Source organism: Filicampus tigris, chromosome 9 (assembly GCF_054856515.1).
Source record: "Filicampus tigris isolate MCC_2025a chromosome 9, RoL_Ftig_1.0, whole genome shotgun sequence".
Classification (NCBI taxonomy): Eukaryota; Metazoa; Chordata; class Actinopteri; order Syngnathiformes; family Syngnathidae; genus Filicampus; species Filicampus tigris.
In genome coordinates this window covers 503,636-529,624 of record NC_141225.1, presented here as the reverse complement: position 1 = coordinate 529,624, position 25,989 = coordinate 503,636, and the positions used below count along the sequence as shown (strand labels likewise).

General features: G+C 43.3%; 1 protein-coding gene across 9 annotated transcripts in view; it reads right to left on the bottom strand.

The window, feature by feature from the left end:
• Positions 1-1,671, bottom strand: part of acad9 (acyl-CoA dehydrogenase family, member 9) — a 173,588-nt gene extending 171,917 nt beyond the window's left edge. For 6 of the 9 annotated variants that reach the window (XR_015088071.1, XR_015088070.1, XR_015088069.1 and 3 more), the window contains exons 1-2: positions 959-1,340; positions 658-751 (exon numbers count right to left, since the gene is read on the bottom strand). Coding sequence is in view for 6 of the 9 variants with exons in the window: in XM_086040009.1 (XP_085896135.1) it covers positions 658-751; positions 959-1,132 (268 nt within the window). In the remaining 3 variants the exon portion in view is untranslated. Of the gene's footprint in view, positions 1-657; positions 752-958; positions 1,343-1,635 lie in introns of those variants that run through there. The other 3 variants (XM_086040012.1, XM_086040013.1, XM_086040008.1) reach the window with 3 other exon arrangements.
• Positions 1,672-25,989: the final 24,318 nt, after the last annotated feature.

Here is a 25,989-nt window from a genome sequence, read left to right as displayed (position 1 = left end):
TTATTTCATTGCACGCTGATGCCACGGTGATGCACTGTTCATAAAGAGAAAATCATGCTGTTTTTGGGGTTCTGAATCTGGGCGAAAACTCGTGAAAATTTGAGCACACATTAGACCTGGCATGAAAATAAAAACTGGTGAGATTTCATGTGTTTGTTTAAAAAAAATGTCTCTGTTGATCCTCCTACACATATTTAAGGACACATTCATGGTTCTACATTTTACCTAGATCTGTGACAGTTTGGAGACATTTGTAACAGCCCAAGACCTATAAAAAAGTATCTTATAGCCATCGGTTAAATCTTAGTGTCCACCATTTTTGACTTTATTTTGGAATAGGCCGATATTTTTGCCCTTTTTAGAGGTCATATTTTATTTAACAAACTCCTCCAAGAGATTTTATCCGATCGACTACAAACTTTGAGTGTTTCGCCTGAACATGCTTTGGATGGAAATTTATTGAAATTTTTTTTTTTTTCGTTGCATGCTGTTGCCGTTGTCATGAGCCGTTTGCAAAGAAACATTATGCTGTTTTTCACGGTCTAAACTTAGGCAAAAACTCATGTACCTTTGGACAAATATCAGACCTGGCACATTTTTGCCAGACACGGCAAAATTAACCACTGCGTATTAGTAATCACTTATTACTACCCTCACCTTCCTCACTGAAGAATTTTTCCACAGGAGCCACAAGCTGGTTGATTTCCTCTAAGTCTTCTATTCCAATTTCTGGAAAGGGAAATACTTCGGCCTAAAAGAGAGAAACTGAGTTATGAATACAATATTCGTAAATATGGAGCAAGTTAGAAACAGGCAGCTGAAGTTGCTCATCTCTTCCTGTTATGAAGTCGCTGTGTATGAGAGCAAGAATAATTACCAAGGTAACTTAAACGTTTACATGCTTTCAAACAAAATCATTTGGTTTAACGTTCATACGTTCAAATATTGTTGATGTTACCTCGTTAACTTGACCGAGGAACAAGTCTTTGGCATAAGCGAGGTTTCTTGAACACGTTTTAATAGACCTCTGCAGTGGGAAACAACGGACATATGTTGGCCTTATACAGCGCAGCAGCTGCTTTCGGATCCGAAAACAGTTGGAGAGGACGAGTACTCTGCTGATATTCATCATTATATGAGCGAAAAGATGCGCTGAAAACTGCTAATACCGGTGACTTTACACAATCAATGTCAAGAGATATCGCATGCGTTTATGGGCTCATCTCATTTCGATTTACACCAATGTCCAAGACTCTCGCTCCTGTTAACATGTTAGCACCTCCCACCAGAAACCTACAAGCACGTTTGAAAATAACTCCAAGCGCGCATTGCTTCACTCCGACCGTTCGGAAATTCAGAGCGTTGTTGAGATGTACCGTTCGGTTATTCAAAGTGCACCAAAAACGGAGTGCCGTGCGCGCTCTAGGTACTCCAATTTGGGACACGGTGCGCCAGCGGGTGAGGCTGAACAAATTGAAACAGTTAAAGCACGAGCTGCTGTTTGGTTCAGAAATACGCCGGGTTTGGAAATTAACAGGGAGGGAGCGCTCTGCCTCTCAGAACACATGCAATCGCAAAGTAGTGCGCAGGCGTCGGAGTGAATTTCTGAACGCGCTCTAGATGTTGTACATAAACCTGAGAGAAATGAAACGACATGCAGAGTGGCCATCTTGGACCGGGAGTCTCGCTATATTTCCACTGTTCCACCTTGTTTATTTCTATTGAAACTATTTACATATTCTAATGCTGCACCTTTCACTGCACACTCGGTCACACGAAGGGGTTGGCACTGATGTTTAACTAATTGGGCTCATCTGTTAATGTCTGTCAGCATGTTCCAAGCTCGATGGTCCTGAAACAACCCGGAAGTTGTTGTCTCGCAGCCAAGTTAGGGAGCGTCTCAATTATCTCAAACAGAAAAAGGATATGATCTTCCACCATGTAGTGTCTTAATCGAGCCGAGTATGCTTAACTGCAGAGAGCTGTTTGAGGCGTGGCCCATCGTGGGGTGGAATTAAACATTTGACTCCGCCCATTCTGATTCTAAGCACCTTCTTTATTCATTTTTGTTAAACTATTTCCTTGGTGGTTTTAATGATGCGCCGTCTTATCACGTCACATTTTAAAACAGGTAATTTCACATTGAAAATTACAAAACTATTGACTGACTGAAACCTCAACCATACAGGGAGTGTGCCCTCTGCTGGGGACATTTGGAACTATACACCCCACTCTTTTCTCCGTGGAGAACTTTTGAACTCATTGGCCGAGACCACGGGTGTCAAAGTCAAATGGACGGTGGGCCAAATAAAAAAAATTGCGACAAGCCGAGGGCCGGACTGAGAGAATATTCATATAATTGTTTTGAAATGTCCAGATTGAATCGGGTTCTTCGCACCTGCTGATGATGTCACGCTTTATATTTCTGTCATATATTTCTTTGCCTCTATGTTTGTCACCCCCCTGGCTGTTGTGTTTTTATGTTCAGAATTACTAAATAAAAATTAAATAAAGTACATTACTGCTAGGCGGCACGGTGGTCGACTGGTTAGCACGTCCGCCTCACAGTTCAGAGGTCGTGGGTTCGATCCCGGCTCCGGCCTCCCTGTGTGGAGTTTGCATGTTCTCCCCGTGCCTGCGTGGGTTTTCTTCGGGCACTCCGGTTTCCTCCCACATTCCAAAAACATGCATGGTAAGTTGATTGGATACTCTAAATTGCCCCTAGGTGTGATTGTGAGTGCGGATGTTTGTCTCTGTGTGCCCTGCGATTGGCTGGCAACCAGTTCAGGGTGTCCCCCGCCTACTGCCCAAAGACAGCTGGGATAGGCTCCAGCACGCCCCGCGACCCTTGTGAGGAGAAGCAGTACAGATAATGGATGGATGGACATTACTGCTACTTTTGCGAGGCAGTTCGTACGTCACTTCTGCTTATGACCCGAGAAGAAGCCGCTTGCCCGTCTTGTGCAACAAGAACAGTGGAACGTTTGCGTTTCTCCTGCCAAACTGGGAATAATTTTCTGGTCGACTTGAGCTGCAAGGTTGTATGAACTGTGAAGTAAAACGGAGAGGATCATATGATTGGTATGATGTCTCCAGCTGACTCTATTTTAGAGTGGCAAGGTATGAATGTAGGTGCTCCTGTCAGAAAACACAGGCCCGTATTCCACTTGACACGTCTATTTATTGTGGTCTGCAACAACACAGACAAAGAATAACCTAGCAACATCATCCAATGCATATCCATTAGTTAACAATATGCCTAAACATTACAATTCACTGTATTAAACAATTAAACAGCCAAACAATACATACAATACACAACTAACTATTTTTCATCAACGTGACTCACGAGAACATCCATCCATCCATTATCGATACTGTTTATCCTCACAAGGGTCGCAGGCGTGCTGGAGCCTATCCCAGCTGTCTTCGGGCAGTAGGCGGGGGACACCCTGAATTGGTTGCCAGCCAATCGCAGGGCACACAAAGACAAACATCCGCACTCACAATCACACCTAGGGGCAATTTAAAGAGTCCAATCAACTTACCATGCATGTTTTTGGAATGTGGGAGGAAACCGGAGTACCCGGAGAAAACCCACGCAGGCACGGGGAGAACATGCAAACTCCACACAGGGAGGCCGTAGCCGGGATCGAAGCGGGCTGTGTATGCTATAAGCCAGGGGTAGGGAACTTCAGTTCCTCGAGAGCCATATCCTGCCTGTTTTGGATTTCTCCCGACTACAACACACCTGATTCAAATGATCAGCTCATCAGCATGCTAGGTAGACGTCTGAAACAATCCTGATCAGTTGAGTCAGGTGTGTTGTAGTAGGGAGAGATCCAAAACAGGCAGGATATGACTCTCGAGGAACTGGAGTTCCCTACCCCTGCTATAAGATAAGATAAGATGGCAAAGCCGTTGTATAATTCAACTTTAACGTAAGTGCTCAAATTGAATAAAACAAGCAAAAAAACAAAAAGATCAATTAAGATTCATGCTCATGCTAGCCACATGAATCCGCTTTTCCAATAAATCTAAGGATTTCAAGTGATAATATTCAAAGACAACATATCACATTACCTTCGTTATTTTCAAAGCCAATTGTGCCTCCTGGTGGACAACGATCTCTTGCAATCGTGTGCATGTTCAGATTTCGTCATATTGTTTTCACTTTTTTTTTTGCAGGCTCTGAGTAGTCTTGGTGATAACCACTGCTGTTCCCTGCCCTTGTTGTGATCACATGTCAGGTTTTACTCCATCAAGTTGTTTTAAATTCATGATGTTCATGTTAAACATATTACACGTAAGCTCGCTATGTTTATGGGTTAGGGTTAGGGCTGACTTTGGACGAAAGGCAGACAACACCTTGAACTGCGTACCAGTTAGTCGCAAGGCACACACAGGCACCGTCACTGAGCGGGAACTGATCCCATGCTGCCCCCACACAACTCAGGCGAGCGTACCACTACGCCAGCTGTGACCATGATAACAATTTTTGTGATTACAAATCCAATGAGTACTTTGAAATGCTTTTCAGATGTAGCATTGAATTGTCTATTTGAATAGAATGCGATGATTACAGTTTGGGACTATTTAAGATGTCTTAACTACAATATAAATTAATGAAATGTTAGTTTAATGTTGTATAGTTCTTGTTATGACAAATCCATCCATCCATTATCCAATCCGCTTATCCTCATAAGGGTCGGAGGCGTGCTGGAGCCTATTCCAGCTGTTTTTGGACAGCAGGCGGGGTACACCCAGAACTAGTTGCTAGCAAATTGCAAATGCTAGCAAATCGCAGGGCACACAGAGACAAACAAACATCCACACTCACAATCACACCTAGGGGCAATTTAGAGTGTCCAATTAACCTACAATGCATGTTTTTGGAATGTCGGAGGGAACCGCAGTACCCAGAGAAAATGCACGCAGGCATGGGGAGAACATGCAAATTCCACACAGGAAGGCCCATGACCTCTGCACTTTGAGGTGGACGTGCTAGCCAGTCGCCCGCTGTTATGTCAAACAGAATTAAAATTTCGTTTCATAATTTTTAAAACATTTTAACTGTTAACTGACGGTGTTTCTGAAATTGAGTAAAGTAATCCCTCAAGTGAAATGAAACAAACTTTTTTTTTAAACAGTTGTCCATTGTTTATTTATAGTTAATTGCAAATACCAGCACTTTTTATTGATGTACATGAATTTGGTGGAAATTACTCATCTACTTTGTCTGGTTCACCACGAAGACATGTTAGGAGAGACTTAAGTATTTGCTTCAATATTTTGAAATGTGTACCGTAATTATTTTTTTTCAGAAACACAGCTGTAAACATTTTGTTTGATCGCCACATGGGGTAAGTGTGACGTCCTGACTTAGATGTGAAGCGCCATCGCTTGGGCCAGGCTAATTCAGTTGACCCTTCAGAGGAGGAACCCAAGAGACCGATGGAGAAATATTGCATCCGACTGTTGGTGGAAATAAAATCATGCAGTATTTGAGAAGATTTCTTGCTGTGTATGAGATTTTTGCTTGTTCCTGAAACAAAATGGCATCTTTAAATTTAGGTGCCAAGTAAACTTAGCTCAGTGGACTGGAGACTCCCCAATTTAACAAGCCACAACCTGTGTTTATTGCCAGAATTAAGATTTTCTCTCGAATAATAAAACATATAGCGTGATAATATCGTTTATCGCGGTTAATGGGGACTAGAAACCCCCCGTGATAGGTAAAAAACTGTGAAGCAGAGGCTGACTAATTATTATTATTATTATTATTATTGTGTGAAGGTGAAGGCCTTCATACATATGTTATTCTACACCATTCACCTTTGTTAAGGCAAAGGCCTTCACACATATGTTATTGTACACCTTCAACTTTATTGTGTGAAGGTGAAGGCCTTCACACACATGTTATTGTACACTTTCAACTTAATTATTATTATAGATTCTATTTTATTCCTCACACTTTTTTGGCGTGCTTCTACTTCCACAGTTTTCACCCGATTCTGGCCATTCCAACTTTAATGGATTCCAAAAACTCACGGCTTCAGGGGGTCCGTTTGTTTCCCCCCTAACTTTTATGGTTCCCCCAAAATTCCCCGTTTTCACCCCAAAAAAACCCATTCATTTCCAATGGCAAATTCAAAGTTCTACTACTTCCACATACTTCATCCGATTTATCCCGTTCCAATTTCAAATTATTCGAAAAATTCATGCCATCGAAATTTCCATTTTTTTTGCCCTTAACATTTACGGTTCCCCCAAAATTCACAATTTTTCACCCCAAAAAACCCCATTAATTTCCAATGGGACATTCAACACTTCCCCATCTGCTGCGCTCATTCGATTTCCGCTCATGGAGGCCATTCAACTTCATTCAGCTCATTCAACACACATTACACATCACACACATTGCCTACTTCCCCAAAATTCAAATTATTCAACCTTAAAAACAACAATTACAAAGTTCACCATTCATTCCCAATGGCACATTCAACACTTGACAGTTAAACCATTCCAATTTCAAATTCACAACATTCAGCTCATTTAACTCACATTCAACATGACCCACAAAATTCAAATTATTCAACCTTTAAACGCATTTAAAAAAAAAAAAAATAATAAAAAAAATCCCAATGGCACATTTACAACCTTCGGCTCATTTAACTCACAAGCTGCCATTAGTTGCTGCATAGCTCAGTGGTAGAGTGGTGGCTTCCCCACCAGGAGGTGGTGGGTTCAGGCCATTCCATCCTTCAATCAATCAATCAATCTATCACATTTTATTTATATAGCACTTTTCATACATAAAAATGCAACTCAAAGTGGTTTAAAACATTCAAAGCAAAACATAGATAATTAGAAAAAAAAAAAAAATCAGTTCATGCCCTCCCTCCCAACAAACCCAAGACAGATATCCATTAGTACATCAGCAATCATTCACACACACCCACACAAAGTGCACAACCTGATAAAATGTGTTAAAAAGACATGACAAGGCACAGAGAAACCATATGAGGAAAGGGTACCCAAGGGGAGCTCTCCGCGCTGAGGGGAATGACAGCCCACGGCCACAGGGGCGCCACCACCATAGAGGCCCGGATTAGACAGGCGGACCCCACACAAAGTGTAGAGGCCGCCGGCCACCCAGACCCAAGGGGTCCCTGCGATGACAGCCCCCGCGGGAAGGACAGCCACCCCTCCCTCAAAGCGGAGGCTCCCCCGTGAGAAACACTGGAGCTAAAAGCTGACAACGGCAGAGAGCAACAAAACTAAAAGACAGAACAGTAGTATAGTCTAACAACGAGAATCAGTAAAATAAGATAGAAAAAAAAATTATCTTCAATCAAAAGAAAAGATAAATTATTTAAAAGTTGTTGAAAGACAAACTAAAAAGATGTGTCTTGAGCTTCCTCTTAAAAATATCAACAGTCTCTGCAGACCTGACGTCCTCTGGCAGGCTATTCCAAAGGTGAGGACCAAAACGGCTGAATGGAGCCTCGCCATGCATTTTGGTCCTCACCCTTGGAATAAATAAAAGGCCGGCGCCAGAGGACCTCAGGATCTGCGAGGGTTTGTATGATAAAAGCAAATCAGATAAATAAGATGGCCCAAGACCATTAACACATTTATAAACTAATAAAAGTACTTTAAAATCAATCCTGAAACACACAGGGAGCCAATGCAGCAATTTCAAAACTGGCGTAATGTGCTCCCGCCCTCTGGTTCTCGTCAGCACCCGAGCGGCTGAATTCTGCAGTAGTTGCAGTGGTGAAATGCTCTTTTTCGGGAGGCCAGAGAGCAGGGCATTACAGTAATCTAAACGACAGGAAATAAAAGCATGCATCAGCACTTCCGTGTTAGCCTGAGAGAGAAACGGGCGGACTCTGGCGATATTCTTAAGGTGATAAAAAACAATCTTGGTTACATTTTTAATATGAGGAATAAAACTGAGCTCAGAGTCAAAAATGACAAGCTTCTTCGCACAATGTGAGGGATTAAAAATGTGTAGTTTTGGTAAAAGCTTCTCTCTCTGACCTTCGGGACCGATAACTAAAACCTCAGTTTTGTCCTGATTGAGCTGTAGGAAATTATCCGCCATCCATGACTTGATATCTAAAATGCAATTTAAAAGGGTATCAATGGGTCCTGTGTCATCAGGAGACACGGCAATATACAGCTGCGTGTCATCAGCATAGCTGTGAAAGCTGATGCCGTGTCCCCTGATGACATCCCCAAGGGGAAGCATATAAAGATTAAAAAGTAGGGGGCCTAAAATCGAACCTTGAGGAACCCCACATTTAATTTCATGGGTTTTGGAGGAACAAGTATCCATACTTACAAAGAAATTTCGGTCTGTGAGATAGGAATAAAACCAGTCAAAAACAGTACCAGAGATGCCCACTAGATTTTTAAGTCTATTTGATAAAATTTGGTGATCTACCGTATCAAAAGCAGCGCTTAGATCCAGTAGCACCAAGACTGTGAGTTTTCTCACGTCTGCAGTGCACCTAATATCATTTAAAATCCTTAAAAGAGCAGTCTCCGTACTGTGGTTCATCCTAAAACCAGATTGATATTTCTCCAAAATATTATTTGTATTTAAAAAATGATTCAACTGGATGAAAACCAGTTTTTCTAAAATCTTACTTAAAAACGGTAAGTTGGATACAGGTCTGTAATTATTAAAAACGCTCGGGTCAGAATTGCTCTTCTTCAGAAGGGGCTTCACCACCGCCGTTTTAAAGGCAGCGGGGAAGACGCCCGTCTGAAGAGAGCAATTGACTTTATTTAAAATTTGTTCCTCAAAAAATCCATAAAATGTCTTAAAAAGAAATGTGGGAATTGGATCCAAAAGGCAGGTTGTTGGGTTTACCTGGGAGAAAACTCGAACAAGTGTCCCTGCATCAACCAGGGCAAAACTTTCCAGTGTTTCCTCATGTAAATATGATTGTCCGGGTTTATTAAAACTTGTGTTTTGACGGGCTAAAAGACTGGATCTTATGTCATGGATTTTACTTCTGAAGTGGTCTGCAAAGTCCTCACAGAGAGCGTCTGTTGGTCTCTGTGGGGACTTATTAAAATCAGAACTAGTTAAAAGTTCAAAGGTGGAGAAGAGAACGCTGGGGTTGTTTTTATTGACTGTAATGAGGTTTGAGAAATAGGAAGATCTTGCCAGTTTGACTGTTTTATTGTAGGATTTTAGTTGTTCGCATAAAATTTCATAGTGTACTGTAAGTTTACTTTTTCTCCACCTCCTCTCTGCACTCCTGCATTTTCTCTTTGATATTTTGATAGCATTGTTTCTCCACGGGGGTACAGTCTTTGTTTTTGTTGTTTTAATTAAAAGTGGAGCTACTGAATCTAATGATGATTTAAGATGTAGGTTAAAATTGTCAACAATAAGATCACAGTGTGCAGGTAAAATGTCAGCAGGAGTGCTTTTTAAGATCTTGATCAAATTTGCAGCCACCTCAGAAGATAGGTAGCGTTTCTTCACTGTTCTAACCGGGGCTGCTAGATGGTTAAAACTGGCGATGTTAAAATAGACACAGTAGTGGTCTGACACTGCCAAGTCAACAACAGAGGACACACCAGCAGACAAGCCATAGGTTATAACCAAATCCAGGGTGTGTCCTCTGTTGTGAGTTGGCTGCAAGACGTGCTGTTTAAAATCCAAGCAGTTTAAAAGGTTTAAAAAATCTCTGGATAGTGGGTCCGAGATGTTGTCCATGTGTATATTAAAATCGCCAGTTATTAATATCCTGTTATAACTGGAATATAAAATGGATAAGAATTCTGAAAATTCTGTAATAAAAGAAGTGGAATGATGGGGAGGTCTATAAACGGTAATGCAGAGAATAGGGGGACTGCTAAAAACAAAGGCATGGTGTTCAAACAATAAATAGCTGCTAAAAATGATCTCCTTTGATAAAAGAGTATTAATAAAAATTGATGCAGTCCCGCCTCCTCTTTTGCCATCCCTTGTAGAAAATAAAAAGTTAAAATTCGGTGGGCAAGCCTCGTTGAGAGCAACTGGAGCATCTGTACCAAGCCATGTCTCAGACAAAAGTATACCATGTAAATTATTGTCTAAAATCAGGTCGTTTATGATAAAAGTTTTGTTTAAAAGGGAGCGCACGTTCCGCACGGCCAGATTAATTATTGTGCTGGACGTGCGCTCATGGTGGTATGAATGAGCAGTATTAACATATACTAGATTACCACTGTTAAAACCACGTTGTTTGTGTGTGCAAGGGAAGCGTCTGCCGGTGATGGTTTCAATGGGAAAGTTGTCCGATAGAGGTAATGATAATGAGGGCCTGCAGGGGGAGCTAGTGAAGGTGGTGGTACTGTGAGCAGCTGGTATTGGCCTGTAGGTGATGGTAGTGACATTGTCATTGCAGCGTTTATGAGTAGAAGAAGAAATATGATTGGTAAACAAGAGTCAGCTGGGAGTGGAAATGGTTACGACATGGTGGATGTTAGCGGCTAAAATCTTGCTACCAAGAGAGTTCGGATGAACACCAACTGGCTGGTAAAAAGACGGGCGATTCCAGAATAGGTTAAAATTGTCAATAAAAGCAAAGTCAAGGTGGCCACAAGTGCGTAGGAGCCACGTGTTCAAGCTTAAAAGGCGGCTGAAGCGCTCGACTCCGCAAGACAATGCCGGCAAAATGCCACTCACCCAGACCGACAGACCGCAGGTTCTTAACAAGGCAAAGAGGGCGTGAAAGTCTTTCTTCGTCTGCTCAGACTGTCGGCGTATTGTCTCGTTTGTCCCTACGTGAACGATGAGCCGGGTTATGGATGATGGCAGAGAGTCAAGAACACCCGGCAGGATGTTAACTATGTCCATGACTTTCGCTCCGGGAAAACAGCGGGTGACGGAGCCGGGATAGTGAGTACGTCTAATGGTGCTATCGCCAATTATAACGGTGGTCGGTGGGTGACGTGAGGAGGGAACGCCAAGGGACTCACCGCCGGCGGGAGATTCACGACCCCACTGTCCAGGATGGCTCCGCCGAGGCCGAGTGATGACGGTGGATGACACCGGTGAGTGTCGCCGATGATGCTGGTGATGTCGACCACTCGTGTACCGGGACACCGCGTCCCGGAGCAGCCCGACGCGTGAGTGGACGGCCGGGTCACTGGCGGACCCGCCCAACATGGGGTTCCCGGCCGAGGTCGTCGCCGTGGGTGGCGGGAACAGGAGACTCACTCGCCAGGGCGGCGAACCGATTCCCTAGGACCAGTTGGGGGCGGTGGGGTGGCTCCCCAGCCCTCCAGCCGCGGGACACCACCTCGACCCTTGTTTCAATTTTTTTCCTGACTTCCTTCTTTCATTGTTAACTCACATTCGACATCACACACAATTCCTACTTCCCCAAAATTCATTATATTCAACCTTAAAAAAAATGTTTAAAATTCACCATTCATTCTGGGCGGCACGGTGGTCGACTGGTTAGCACGTCCGCCTCACAGTTCAGAGGTCGTGGGTTCGATCCCGGCTCCGGCCTCCCTGTGTGTAGTTTGCATGTTCTCCCCGTGCCTGCGTGGGTTTTCTCTGGGAACTCCGGTTTCCTCCCGCATTCCAAAAACATGCATGGTAAGTTGATTGGACACACTAAATTGCCCCTGGGTATGATTGTGAGTGCGGATGTTTGTCTCTGTGTGCCCTGCGATTGGCTGGCAACCAATTCGGGGTGTCCCCCACCTACTCCCCGAAGACAGATGGGATAGGCTCCAGCACGCCCCGCAACCCTTGTGAGGATAAGCGGTATAGATAATGGATGGATGGATTAAAAAAAAAAAAAAGAAAAAAAAACCCAATGGCACATTTACAACCTTCAGCTCATTTAACTCACAAACTGACATTAGTTGCTGCATAGCTCAGTGGTAGAGTGGTGGTTTCCCAACCAGGAGGTGGTGGGTTCAGTCCTGGGCCGATCCATCCTTGTTTAAATTTTTTTTCCTGACTTCCTTCTTTGATTGTTAACTCACATTCGACATCACCCACAATTCCTACTTCACCAAAATTCAAATTATTCAACCTTAAAATTTTTTTTTTTAATTCACCATTCATTCCGGGCGGCACGTCCGCCTCACAGTTCAGAGGTCGTGGGTTTGATCTGTGTAGAGTTTGATCTGTGTAGAGTTTTCATGTTCTCCCCATGCCTGCGTGGGTTTTCTCCGGGTACTCCGGTTTCCTCCCACATTCCAAAAACATGCATGGTAAGACTCTCTAAATTGCCCCTAGTTGTGATTGTGAGTGCGGATGTTTGTCTCTGTGTGCCCTGTGATTGGCTGGCGACCAATTCAGGGTGTCCCCCGCCTACTCCCCGAAGACAGCTGGGATAGGCTCTTGTGAGGATAAGCGATATCGATAATGGATGGATGGACCATTCATTCCCAATGGCACATTCCACAAGCCACAACAACTCACCACACCTGAATACTCATCCCCAGGTGACCCTAATTAAGCACCATTCCAAAAGGCACGTTCTCACCCTTTAGCTCATTAAACTTACATTCCAACATTGGTGGTTCCATGGCTCAGTGAAAGAGTGGTCATTTCCCAGTCAGGAGATTGTGAGTTCAATCCCCTTGTTTTACTTTTTTTCCCTGACTTTCTTCTTCCCAAAAATTCAAATTATTCAACCTTAAAAAAACATTAAAAAATGCACCATTCATTCCAAATGGCACATTCAACACTTCATATTTAAACCATTCAGATTTCAAATTCTCAACATTCAGCTCATTCAACTCACATTTTCAACACACCTGCAATTCCTAATCCTCAAAAATAGAAATTATTCAACCTTTAAAACACCATTAAATTCACGACCTGCAATTCGTACTTCATTCGACTTTATTCAACTTCATTGCACTTTATTCAACTTTATTCAGTATCATTCAACTTTATTCAGTCTCATTCAACTTTATTCAGCATCATTCAATTTTATTCCACTTCATTCAACTTCATTCAACTTTATTCAACTTCATTCCACTTTATTCAACTTTATTCAGTGTCATTCAACTTTATTCAACTTCATTCCAATGCATTCCGCAGTTTCTTTTCAGCTTCCTTCCCCTTCACACGCAATTTCTCCAGAAATTGCATTCTCTAGTTGTGTGAAGCCAAAGGCCTTCACACATATGTTATTCCTATACTTTATTATTATTATTATTATTATTATTATTATTATTATTATTATTATCATTATTTTATTCCTCCCCATTTTTTGGCATTCCGCTACTTCCACATAATTAATCCGATTCACCCCATTCAAACTTTAAACTATTCCAAAAATTCATGCCATTGGGGCACCTTTTTGTTTTCCCCCCTAACATTCACGGTTCCCCCCAAATTCTACTTTTTTCACCCCAAAAAAACCCATTCATTTCCAATGGCACAATTGTAACAGTGTAACTACTTCCACATACTTCGTCCGATTCACCCCGTTCAAATTTCAAATTATTTCAAAAATTGATGCCATCACAATTTCTATTTTTTCGCCCCTAACATTTACGGTTCCCCCAATATTTCCCCCTTGGTCGCCAAAGTGCGGCGGCCATTTTGGAAAGCGACATTAGCAAGACTGGGGATACTCCCCCAGAGGTCTCCCCGGCGTGGCGGCCATCTTGGTCACGGACATTAGCTAGACTGGGGATACTCACCCTGAGGTCTCCCCGGTGCGGCTGCCATCTTGGGCAGGGACATTAGCTTGACTGGGGATGCTCACCCCGAGGTCTTCCAATTGCGGCGGCCATTTTGTACTGGCGGCCATCTTGGGCAGGGACATTAGCTAGACTGGGGATACTCACCGTGAGGTCTCCCCAGTGCGTTGGCTATCTTGGACAGGGACATTAGCTAGACTGGGGATACCCACCCTGAAGTCGCCACAGTGCGGCGGCCATCTTGGACAGGGACATTAGATAGACTGGGGATACTCACCCCGAAGTCTCCCCGATGCGGCGGCCATCTTAGACAGGGACATTAGCTAGACTGGGGATACTCACACCGAGGTCTCCCCGGTGCGGTGGCCATCTTGGACAGGGACATTAGCTAGACTGGGGATACTCACCCCGAGGTCTCCACGGTGCGGTGGCCATCTTGGACAGGGACATTAGCTATACTGGGGATACTCACCCTGATGTCTCCCGGTGCGGCGGCAATCTTGGACAGGGACATTTACTAGACTGGGGATACTCACCCCGAGGTCTCCACGGTGCGGGGGCCATCTTGGACAGGGACAATAGCTAGACTGGGGATACTCACCCCAAGGTCTCCCCGGTGCGGCGGCCATCTTGGACAGGGACATTAACTAGACTGGGGATACTCAACCAGAGGTCTCCAAGTTTTTCTCCAACTTTTTTCACCCCCCAAAACCCCATTCATTTCCAATGGCACATTCAACACTTCCCCATTTACGTAGTGGGTACACACGGCAAGTTCTGAGTGGGCACCGCTGGTTCAATTCCCGCTCAGTCCAAAACTTTTCATAGAGTTCATTCAACCTTATTTAGGTCATTTTGGGGCCCATGGTAGTTGTTGTTGGACAATGTTGGGTACATAAATTGATGACATCCATGCTCCTCACCCATGTATATCCAGGTATTATAATTTTCAACATGTTTATGTGCAAGTAGTACAGTATTTTATCAGTGGCTAAATAAAATAAGATTTGTAAGGTTAATTACGGGGCGGCACGGTGGTCGACTGGTTAGCACGTCCGCCTCACAGTTTAGAGGTCGTGGGTTTGATCCCGGCCCCGGCCTCCCTGTGTGGAGTTTGCATGTTCTCCCTGTGCCTGCGTGGGTTTTCTCCGGGTACTCCGGTTTCCTCCCACATTTCAAAAACCATGCATGGTAAGTTGATTGGACCCTCTAAATTGCACGTAGTGCGGATGTTTGTCTTTGTGTGCCCTGTGATTGGCTGGCAACCAATTCGGGGTGTCCTCTGCCTACTGCCCGAAGACAGCTGGGATAGGCTCCAGCACGCCCCGCAACCCTTGTGAGGATAAGCGGTATTGATAATGGATGGATGGAAGGTTAATTAAGGCACCTGAGACAGCTACGGGGTCCTTTTGACCCGGAAGTCAGTAGACAGTGCAGCTCATTGTGTCATGTCTCGCTGTAGCTGTCGCTGATGTGCTGTGTGTTACAGGTGAGTGAAAGTGCCAAAATACGGAGAATAAGGTGCAATACTGTTGGTATTTGAGTCCAAGTATCCCTCAGTGTTGTGATTTTTGCGTAGAATTTAGGTTTTGAGCACATTTGTCATTGAAGAAAAGTACGAAATAGTGACGCATGTTATTTACTGAAGCTGATGAATACTGTGGCCATTTGCGTGACTTGTTGCCCTTGATTTTACTGTTATTTTTGTATAATGTACAATATTGCAGCCATATTACGTGTTGATATTTTTTTTGAGTTAGTACAGTAAGTGATGTGTGTAGAGCAGGTGACCGGCGGTCGTGAAGTTTTCATGCTTCAAGTCAGTAGACAGTGCAGCTCATTGTCATGTCTCGCTGTAACTGTCGCTGATGTGCTGTGTGTTCCAGAAGCATGCTTGGAATTATTCGTGTCCATGCGTGAGACAAATATTGGAGGCACCAATGGGATGATTAACGCGAAGCTCACGGCAACTCACACACGAGCACGCGTCGCGTAGAAGATGACGGGATCGCGCAGCAGCAAGTGTGAGGCGACATCAGAGCAGAATGGATTTGGAAGAATTGGCAGAGATCACGGCACACAAATTGTGGCTTTTAAAGCTTGAACAGCTGAAGCAAGTGTGTGTTGAGGCCAAGATCCAATGTGAAGATGTGACAACAAAGCGAGCGTTAATCAGAAACATTACAGAAACTATAGACAGTGTTATAAATGATGAAGAGAATGAAGTTGCAGCATGTTACTTGAAGAAAATATTGAGATTAACCGAACAAACACTAAACAGAGGAAATATTGATGAGGAGGAAAATGCAATGAACACCGCACATCACAGCCATGCAGCAGTTGAGGAAATCAGCTTGGAGGATAAATACTCACAGTTACAGCTGAACAATCAATCATTGCAAGATGAAGTGAGGAGGCTCAGTGAAATGGTCAAGTCTTCAATACCACCCCACCAAAACATGATGACTCCAGCTGTGACTCCCAGAAGTGACAATCAGACATGAATTCAAGATTTGTGGACAGATTGGAGAAAAGGGACAAAAAGACAGACTCTCCTACCCAAACTTGATGCATCAGATTCACAGAGGCATCAGCAAAGGGCACAGCGAAGCTGAAATAATTGAAGCGGTGGTAAAGGCAATAAGTCCAGGCTTGAGTCTTCGAGACATGCTGGAAATAAAAAGTGGTCTCACTCTTCCTCAACTGAGAACCATTTTGAAGGGCCACTTCAAGGAAGACATGTCCCTGATAGTGTAGTGGTACACACGCCTGAGTTGTGTGCGGGCAGCGTGGGATTGATTCCCGCTCAGTGACAGTGTCTATGTGTGCCCTGAGACTGGCTGGCGACCAGTTCGGGGTGTAGTCTGCCTTCGCCCATTGACGGCTGGGATAGGCTGCAGCAACTCCCCGCGACCCTGTATAGGATAAGCGGTTTGGAAGATGACATGACATGACTTCAAGGAAGACAGTTCCACTGACCTGTACCACAGACTGGTGAGCATCACCCAAGACAACCATGAGTCCCCTCAGAATTTTCTCTTTAGAGCCATTGAATTAAAAGAGAGGCTGCTTATTGCTTCAAGGGATGGCGGGTCAGATGAACAGTACAGTACTGAGCTTGATCAAAAGAAGTTCTTGAGGTCAGTTAGTACTGGGCTGTTGAGTGATAACATAAAGTTTCAGTTGAAACCTTATCTTGATGATCTGAGAGTAACTGATGAGACTTTGATTGACAAAATGAGCGAAGCTGCTAGTGTTGAAGGGGAGAGGTAGTCAAAGCAAAGGAAAAACATGGGTAGCAAGTTCTCAAAAGTAAGTGAAGTGCATGTAGAAATCCCAGTCAGCCGATCATGCCAGACTACAGCAGAAGCAGGAGTCAGGGTCCAAGAACAGTCAGCTGAAGTCGTGAAGCCCAAGAGTCGCAAAACACAACCTGTCGAAATCTCGAAAGAATCAGAACTTCAGGAGACTGTCAGGTTGTTGCGAGAGGATATGGCTGAGATCAGAAAACAATTAGCTCACCCAACCAGGCCAACAAAAGCACTTTTTAGAGCTAAGAGAGGATGTAGAGCGTGTCAGGAGCAAGACATTGGAGACCAGTGTGAACATTGTTTCAAATGTGGGCAGTCAGGACATTTTTCCAGAGGCTGTAGGGGGCAGAAGCGGTACGGGGCAAAATTAGATGGCATGAGTATAACCATTCAGACAGTGACTCACCCAAAAGCAGTAACTCCATTCCCAAGTGAGACAGACTCCAAGACTCCTGAGCTTCTATGTGAGAGAATTAGACAGCTGGAAGCTGAGTTGGCTAAAAATGAGAGTGGCAAACAGACCACAGGAGCAACCTATGCTAGCCACCTTTCATTGCGACACCAAGCTAAGTTAAGGGCCCTCATTGGAAGGGAGTGTATTGTGGATTGTAGTTTGGAGGGAGTACCAACAAAAGCCTTGTGGGATACAGGTTCACAGGTCACCATTATTAATGATAACTGTAGAAAAACTTGGCTTCCGAAAACCAGGCTAAGGAGCATAAAAGACATATTAGGCGAAGATGAAACTCTTGTGGGCAAAGCAGCAAATTTGATACCAATAACTTTTGCTGGGTGGGTGGAGTTCAAATTTAAGATGGGCTCTGATAATAGCACAAACCAAGAGATGCTTGTGCCTGCGTTGGTGTCAACTGAGCCAGGCGTAGCAGAGCCACCAATTATTGGCTACAATGTGATTGTACACTTGATATGTGGTGAAATCGACCAACGTCCAGATGCGACTGTTGCTGTAGTGAGAGACGCCTTTGCAATTGACTGCAAGAAAGCAACTGTGCTAATTGACATTGTGCGCAGCAGTGACCAAAATGACAAAAAGGGCTTGGTAAAAGTCGTGAGAACAAAGACTGTGGTACCAGCTGGTCAGATAAGAGAGATCAAGTGCAGTGTGAGAACAGGTGCCTGTGTTACTGACCAGGAAGTGATCTTTGAACCAGAGCAAACCTCAGAGTTTCCAGAGGGGGTCAGGATTCAAGAATGTGTGATTCGCCTGCCGAAGGGACACTGGTCCAAAGTTTCCATCCCAGTCACGAATGAGAGTACCAGTAGTAGGCAACAGGCTATGCCCCATATTATCTCCTGTTTGGTAGGAACCCTCGTCTTCCAGTGGATATCATGTTTGGCTTAACACCAATTGATCAGACTTACTCTCACAGCGAATATGCCAGTAAGTGGAGGAAGCGGATGCAAGAGCATATAAATTGGCTTCACAGACTGCTCAGAAAGGACAAGAAAGGTCAAAAAGGCTCTATGATCAAAAGGTTTATGGAGCAGAGCTGCAGCCAGAATGTCGAGTGTTAGTAAAGAACTTCAAGGACAGGGGAGGACCTGGCAAGCTAAGGTCGTTTTGGGAGGATCAAGTCCATGTTGTGGTTGAGAGGAAACAGAAAGAAAGCCCAGTCTATGTGATTCGACCTGAGAATGGTACTGGAAGGACTAGAGTACTCCACGTGAACCTTCTACTGCCCTGTAACTTCCTGCCTGTTGAACAGGAGATGGTGGATAAAAAGGAAAAGAGGAAAGAAATCTCAAAACCAAAAGAATTGAAGAAAAGACAATTGAGACGGGAAGGGACTGATACGGAAAGCAGTGGAGGAGGAAGAATTCCACCTGAGGATTGAGGAAGATCACGTCGATGAAGGAGATGAGCAATCAGATGGCGATGACGGTTGAATGGTCGAGTATGAAAGAGAGGTGTCACCTGTCGCAGAAATTGACTCTGAAAGGGAGGGTCATCTGATGAAGCTGATGAGATCGACCCACAGACATGAGAAAGTATCCTTTTCGAAACAGACAACCACCCAAAACACTTACCTATGCGACACTAGGTCAACCCTCAGTCACATGTAGATAGTGTAGATAGTGTTGACCGTTGAAGTTAATGTTCAAAGTAAGTTAGTATGTTGTAAAATGTTGCGTTAAGATAATAGTGAATAGATAAGATACAGCTACTGGCCAATGGCTGTCCATGCCTGTTTTAACATGTACGGCCGCATGCGGCCGTTATTGACATGTACAGGCATGGACAGCCATTGGCCAGCAGCTGTAGTGGGGAGGCGGATCTTGCCTTTGAAGATGAGGAGGCCTTTATTAGCTTTTTGCATGCAAACATATATTTTGTTGGATTACATGAGAGTACAACATTTGAGTATTTTCATGCACGAGTGCGTATCGTCAATGGTTACATTTAAATGACAGTTAGCATCGATATAGGAAGCATGCAATTGTCCATCGGGTTGGTCTTGCTGGTGACAGAGTTCAGAGATCCTGCCCTGGTTGTTGTTTTCTGTCATCAGTCTGGAGGACTTTTCTTGATGTCTGTTCTTTGCTGTTTTGCTCTTGTCAGCGTGCTGAAGATCTGTTGGTCCGCGTCGAGTGCGGCCGGCAGTTCGGGTATGAAGTTGCCTTTGGATGGCAGTTGTGCCAATTCTCCTCGGTTGATGGGTATGTGCGGTATGGTGTGGAAGGCGCAGTAAGGTGCATTGCTTGGAGTGTGGTTGGCAGTTATGATCTGGGCTGTCAGAGGCATGTTGATGGCCAGTCTTTCTGGAGCTGTTTCTACATATAGTTCCATAGTGATGAGTACTTGCGCGGTGGTTTTGATGAGATTGTTGGCGGAGTCGAACAGCGGTATCATTTTTATGAACCAGTTGGGTATGGGCGACATCCACTGCTGTTCCATGATGCCCGGCCTGATTATGGCCTCTTTGTTCCAGTGCCTGCCTGAGGCTGTCGGGTTGGTGTCCGTCTGAGACACCCATCTGTTCAGGTGACTGTGCGGCGTTACGTTGGCTTTGTTCATCATGTGTATCTCTTGCGAGTACACCGTGACTGTGTTGGCTCTGCCCGGCGTGTGCATGGGGTCGAACTGTTGCATCATGTGCGTGTTCAGCCATATCTCTTCTTTGGCCGTCCATTTGTACGTGACTGCGTTTTTACCCGGACGCAGTTCTAGTATCTGGTCGGCGTTTATGAGCGGATCCCACCTGAAGAATATGTTTTGTTGCGCGTGCGTGGTTGTGCGGTATATGCCGTGTTTGTAGGTGGGTAACATAAACCTGGCGCCGTTTGTGAGCCCCTCGCGGTACCAGAATTGGTGGTACGAAACGTCCGCCGGTTCTTCCCACTATGTCTCGTAGTTGTTGTCTGTGTAGCACAGCGCGTAGATGGTGTTGTTGAATTTGGTGATGGTCGTGTTACCCCGTATGGCGGTCTGCTCGGTCAGCGGTATCATGTTGGAGACGGTGCATCTTGCGCAAAAAAGTTTTGAAGTTGTTTCATTCGTTGCATATAATTAGAGACACAGTACCAGATAACCAGAGCTTGACACATGTAGAAATAAGAATGTGTAGCATATTTCATGTGTGGATTAATGAGGTAATGGGGGTTGGATAGGGTCAAGCCTTTCAGTTGGAGATACACTGCCTGTATAAAGAAACGGAGTATAATACAGATATCACTTGGCCAGTGACGTCTGCTGCGTGCATGCATGAAGTTGGAGATGGATGTCATGCTAAAGACTGTTGATCAACAGAGTATCTTGAGAACTGACTCCAGTGACTTCCATTCCTCTGCGGTTGAAGACAAGGTCTTCTGGGACAGTCCAAATGTCGAGACGACATTTATTTTGGAGGGGAGAGTGTGGGGCCCATGGTAATTGTTGTTGGACAATGTTGGGTACATAAGTTGATGACATCCATGCTCCTCACCCATGTATATAATTTTTTTGTTATTATTTCGGTACAATAATTTTCAACATGTTCATGTGCAAGTAGTACAGTATTTTATCAATGGCTAACTAAAATAAGATTTGTAAGGTTAATTAAGGCACCTGAGACAGCTACAGGGTCCTTTTAACCAGGAAGTCAGTAGACAGTGCAGCTCATTGCGTCATGTCTCGCTGTAACTGTCGCTGATGTGCTGTGTGTTACAGGTGAGTGAAAGTGCCAAAATAAGGAGAATAAGTTGCAATAATGTTGGTAGTCGAGTCCAAGTATCCCTCAGTGATGTGATTATTGCGTAGAATTTAGGTTTTGAGCACATTTGTCATTGAAGAAAAGTACGAAATGGTGATGCATGTTATTTACTGAAGCTGATGAATACTGTGGCCATTTGCGTGACTTGTTGCTACTGATTTTACTGTTATTTTTGTATAATGTACAATATTGCAGCCATATTACGTGTTGATATTTTTTGGGGAGTTAGTACAGTAAGTGATGTGAGTAGAGCAGGTGACCGGCGGGCGTGAAGTTTTCATGCTTCGAGTCAGTAGACAGTGCAGCTCCAATGAGCGTCATGTCTCGCTGTAACTGTCGCTGATGTGCTGTGTGTTACAGAAGTAAAGACACTTTTTTTCAAAACCCCGCATACTTGGAAATGTCCATGCGTGTGACATCATTCAACTCACATTGGTTCAGCTTTTCAACACACCTGCAATTCATACTTCCCAAAAATTCAAATTATTCAACTTAAAAAAAAAAAAAAAAAATCATTCAGTCCCACTTGCACCTTCAACATTTCAGATTTATAGCTTTCTAGTCAAGTCCTTGATGGTGTAGTGGTATAAATGCTGAGTTCAGCATCATACAACTTTATTAAACTTCATTCAGTATCATTCAAACTTCATTTAAGTCATTCAACTCACATTGGTTCAGCTTTTCAACACACCTGCAATTCATACTTCCCACAAATTCAAATTATTCAACCTTAAAAAAATCCATTCGCCATTCAGTCCCACTTGCACAGTCAACATTTCAGATTCAAAGCTTTACAGTTAAGTTGTTGATGGTCTAGTGGTACAAACGCTGAGTTGTAAGTGGGCAGCGCTGGTTCAATTCCTGCTCATTCAAACATTATTCATAGAGTTCATTTAACGTCATTCTTGTTTATTCATTTTTATTCACTATCATTTAACTTTATTCAGCACCATTCGACTTAATTCCACTTTATTCAACTTCATTCAACTTCATTAAGTATCATTCAACTTTATTCAGTATCATTCAACTTTATTAAACTTCATTCAACTTCCAGCGCATTGCGCATTTTCTTTTCAGCTTCCTGCGCCTTCACACGCAATTTCTCCAGGAATTGCATTCCCTAGTTGTGTGAAGGCGAAGGCCTTCACACATATGTTATTGCTGTACTTTATTGTGTGACACATATGTTATTCCTATACTTTATTATTTTTATTATTATTATTATTAAGTTTATTCCTCCCATTTTTTGGTGCACCGTAACTTCCATATGCTTCATTCGATTCACCCCGTTCAAACTTTAAACTATATAAACATATATTCCAAAAATTCAATACATCGAGGCTCCTTTTTGTTTTCCCCCCCCTAACCTTTATGAAGATGAATAAAGTTGAATGAAGTTGAATGAAGTGGAATGAAGTTTAATAATACTGAATGAAGTGGAATGTAATTGAATGAAGTTGAATGATCTTGAATGATGTACAATGGCCTGGACTGAAGACATTAAAAACAGAAGGGGAGCAATAAAAGAGGAAGTAAGGAAACACTTAACTTCTGGGTCACTTACAGGTCATTTGGGTCACTTCCAGATCACTTCTGGTTCATTTCTGGGTCATTTGGGTCACTTCAGGTTCATTTCAAGATCATTTGCGTCACTTCCGGTTCATTTCCGGGTCATTTGGGTCACTTCCTGTTGATTTTTGGTCCTCCCACGCCGCATTGGGGAGACCTCAGGGTGAGGATCCCCAGTCTACCTAATGTCCATGCCCAAGATGGCCGCCTCACTGGGGAGACCTCTGGGTGAGTATCCCCAGTCTAGCTAATGTCCCTGCCCAAGATGGCCACCACACCAGGGAGACCTCGGGCAAACTGGGTGTTACTAAGGCAACATCTTTTAGCGATAAATCTCAAACTTGGTGTTTTAACATCATGAATGCGTAATTACTCTTCCGAGCAAATATGAGGGAGATCTGGCTAACCTGCCAGGAGAAAAGCATGAAAGAATAAAACATATACTTCATTTAGCCAGTAGGTGGCGCTCCCACTATGATGAAAAGTTAGTTCTTAGATGTCTTCAGGTGTAGACTCTCATCAAAAATGTGAAATTTTGACAAGATACTATCATGTGGATCACATTACAGCTGCTTTTAAAGTCAATGTGATGCCGAATTGTAAAGTAAATACAAAATGGCGGACTTCCTATTTGGTTTAGCACTTGGCTCCAAGCGACTTTTTTGTAGGTCTTGACCTGATAGATATACCACCACATTTTCATAGATATAGGTGGCGCTATATGTATAATGGAATATTATCATATAGATGTCTTCAAGTCATGACTCTTTACGTACAGGTGAAGTTTGGGATTATTTTGAGCAAGTGCAGGGGAGTTATTAAGGTTTTTCTCCTGTAAGGAAAAAAATTACGGCAAATTTGATGCCCCTTCCCCATCATATAGTTTATCGAAAACTAAAATAAATGTTTCCAGTGTTTGCCCCAGGTTTTAAGATGATATGTCCGAATTTTGAAGTTAATTGGAATAATCCTCTGGGACATGGGTGCAAAAGTATGCACCCTGTAAACGTGCAAAAATGGTCCAAAATTGGACATTCAAAAATTCATAGCTCACTTCCTGTACACTTTAGACTATGGCTGTAATGGACTTTTTTGTCTCGGCGTGCTACACGTACCTGCCAATTTTCGTAGGCCTAGGTCAAACAGGCTGGAATTCTATTCTATTCTAAGATAATTTCCTACTCTAGGTGGCGCAACAGAGCCATTTCTTTTGCGTCGTTTACGGCGACTTTAATGTGCCCTGCGACTGGCTGGCGACCAGTTCGGGATGTAGTCTGCCTTCGCCCATTGACGGCTGGGATAGGCTCCAGCAACTCCCCGCGACCCTATATAGGATAAGCGGTTTGGAAGATGACATGACATGACGGCGACTTTAAAATATCAATTTTTTTGCCAGGCCCGATGAGACTGCAAAGTGAGTTGAAGTGCCTGCACTCAGCCTTTAGAGAGACAGAGAAGGACCAACGCCTGGTCTTTCTTAAATTTTCATCTTAAACATATTTAGATGAAACACAGGAAGTTTGGAAACGATCGGATGAATTCTAGGAGGAGTAAGTTCAAATATGACCTTTATAAAAGGCAAAACTTGGCGCAAAATTTCAAATTAAGTAAAAAAGGTAAATACCCTGTTTTGATTTTGAACTATATTCTAGCCACTTGTCATGATAATATGTAAATATATTTACTCCTAAACAATCTGCTGCTGCTTGAATCTCTACTTCAGTAGCTCAACTGTCAACGTTTCACATTTTTGAATTTTAATATACTCTTCCACTGAAGAGTATTCACTTCTTAAAAATGTTTTATATACAACTACATTGGATTCCATTTGCTTTACAACAGCGAGTTTCAAGGTTATTTTGTTACGACAATGACAATGATCTTCTTATTTTTGAGAAGAGAAAACTCTCTTACCGTGCTGACAGTTTTGGCTGTCGCTGCAGCCTTCCTCAGAGCAGTCACTGCTTCCACGTGACGTGTCTAAAAACAGCTGACCGGGTCGGGGGAACCTTCAAAATAAGGCTCCCCGATCCGATCAAGGACCCAAAAAGCAATATAACAAAAATGGAACAGCAGGCAATAATGTCACTAAAAACAGACGACTCCATCATCATACTTGCAGCAGACAAAGGACGCAAAACAGTAGTCATGGACACGGACACATATCATAAACAAATGAAAAATATGCTACAAGACAACAACACATGAAATATTGAAGAAGGACCCCACAGAAGAAAAGAAGAACACGCTAAAAACACTACTCAAACCACTTCTGGAAACCAATAAAATAACACGACAAAACTACAACCATTTAATACCCACAGCTAACATCACTCCCCTAATCTATGGAACCCCAAAAATACATAAAAAACACACACCACTCCGCCCAATAGTAGACAGCATAAGATCACCAAAATATAATTTGTCAAAAGCTCTGGTAGAAATCATTGGCCCACTCCTTGGAAAAACAGAACATCATTGCGAGAACTCAAAACAACTGGCAAAAGAACTCCGAAACATAACAGTCAAAAAGACGAAATATTCATATCACACGACGTAATTTCACTGTCCACAAAAACCCCAGTAGATGTCACACTACACATAGTTACAAAAGACTAAAACAGGACAAAACACTCAAAGCACGCACCAACCTGACAGTCACAGACATTTCATCATTATTACATTTCGTTGCCAAATCCAAATCCAAATCCAATTTTCAATACCGGTCACCGATCTATAAACAAAAAGAAGGCTTTGCAATGGAAGACCCACTATCTGCAATTATGAGCATTTTTTTCATGGAGGACCTGGAAACAAAAGCCAAACCGCACCGCTGCAGTACAAACCCACACTCTGGAAACGATACGTGGACGACATACTGGAAATAACAAAAACGGGACACACACCATTTCAACACCATGGACAACACCGGGAACATACAATTCACACATGAAGAAGAAGCACACCAGACCATATCGTTTTTGGACCTAAATATTCACAATACTCAGGAAACCCACACATACAGATCAATACCGCCTCTGGACATCAGAACACCCCACAACACACAAACTCTCCGTAGTAAGAACCCTATAAACCGAACTAACATCATAACAGACAATATTGACAGACTGCTGGAAGAAAACCACATACAGCACGCACTCACACTCTGCCAATACCTCAGATGGGTCATCAACAAAGGAAAACAACAA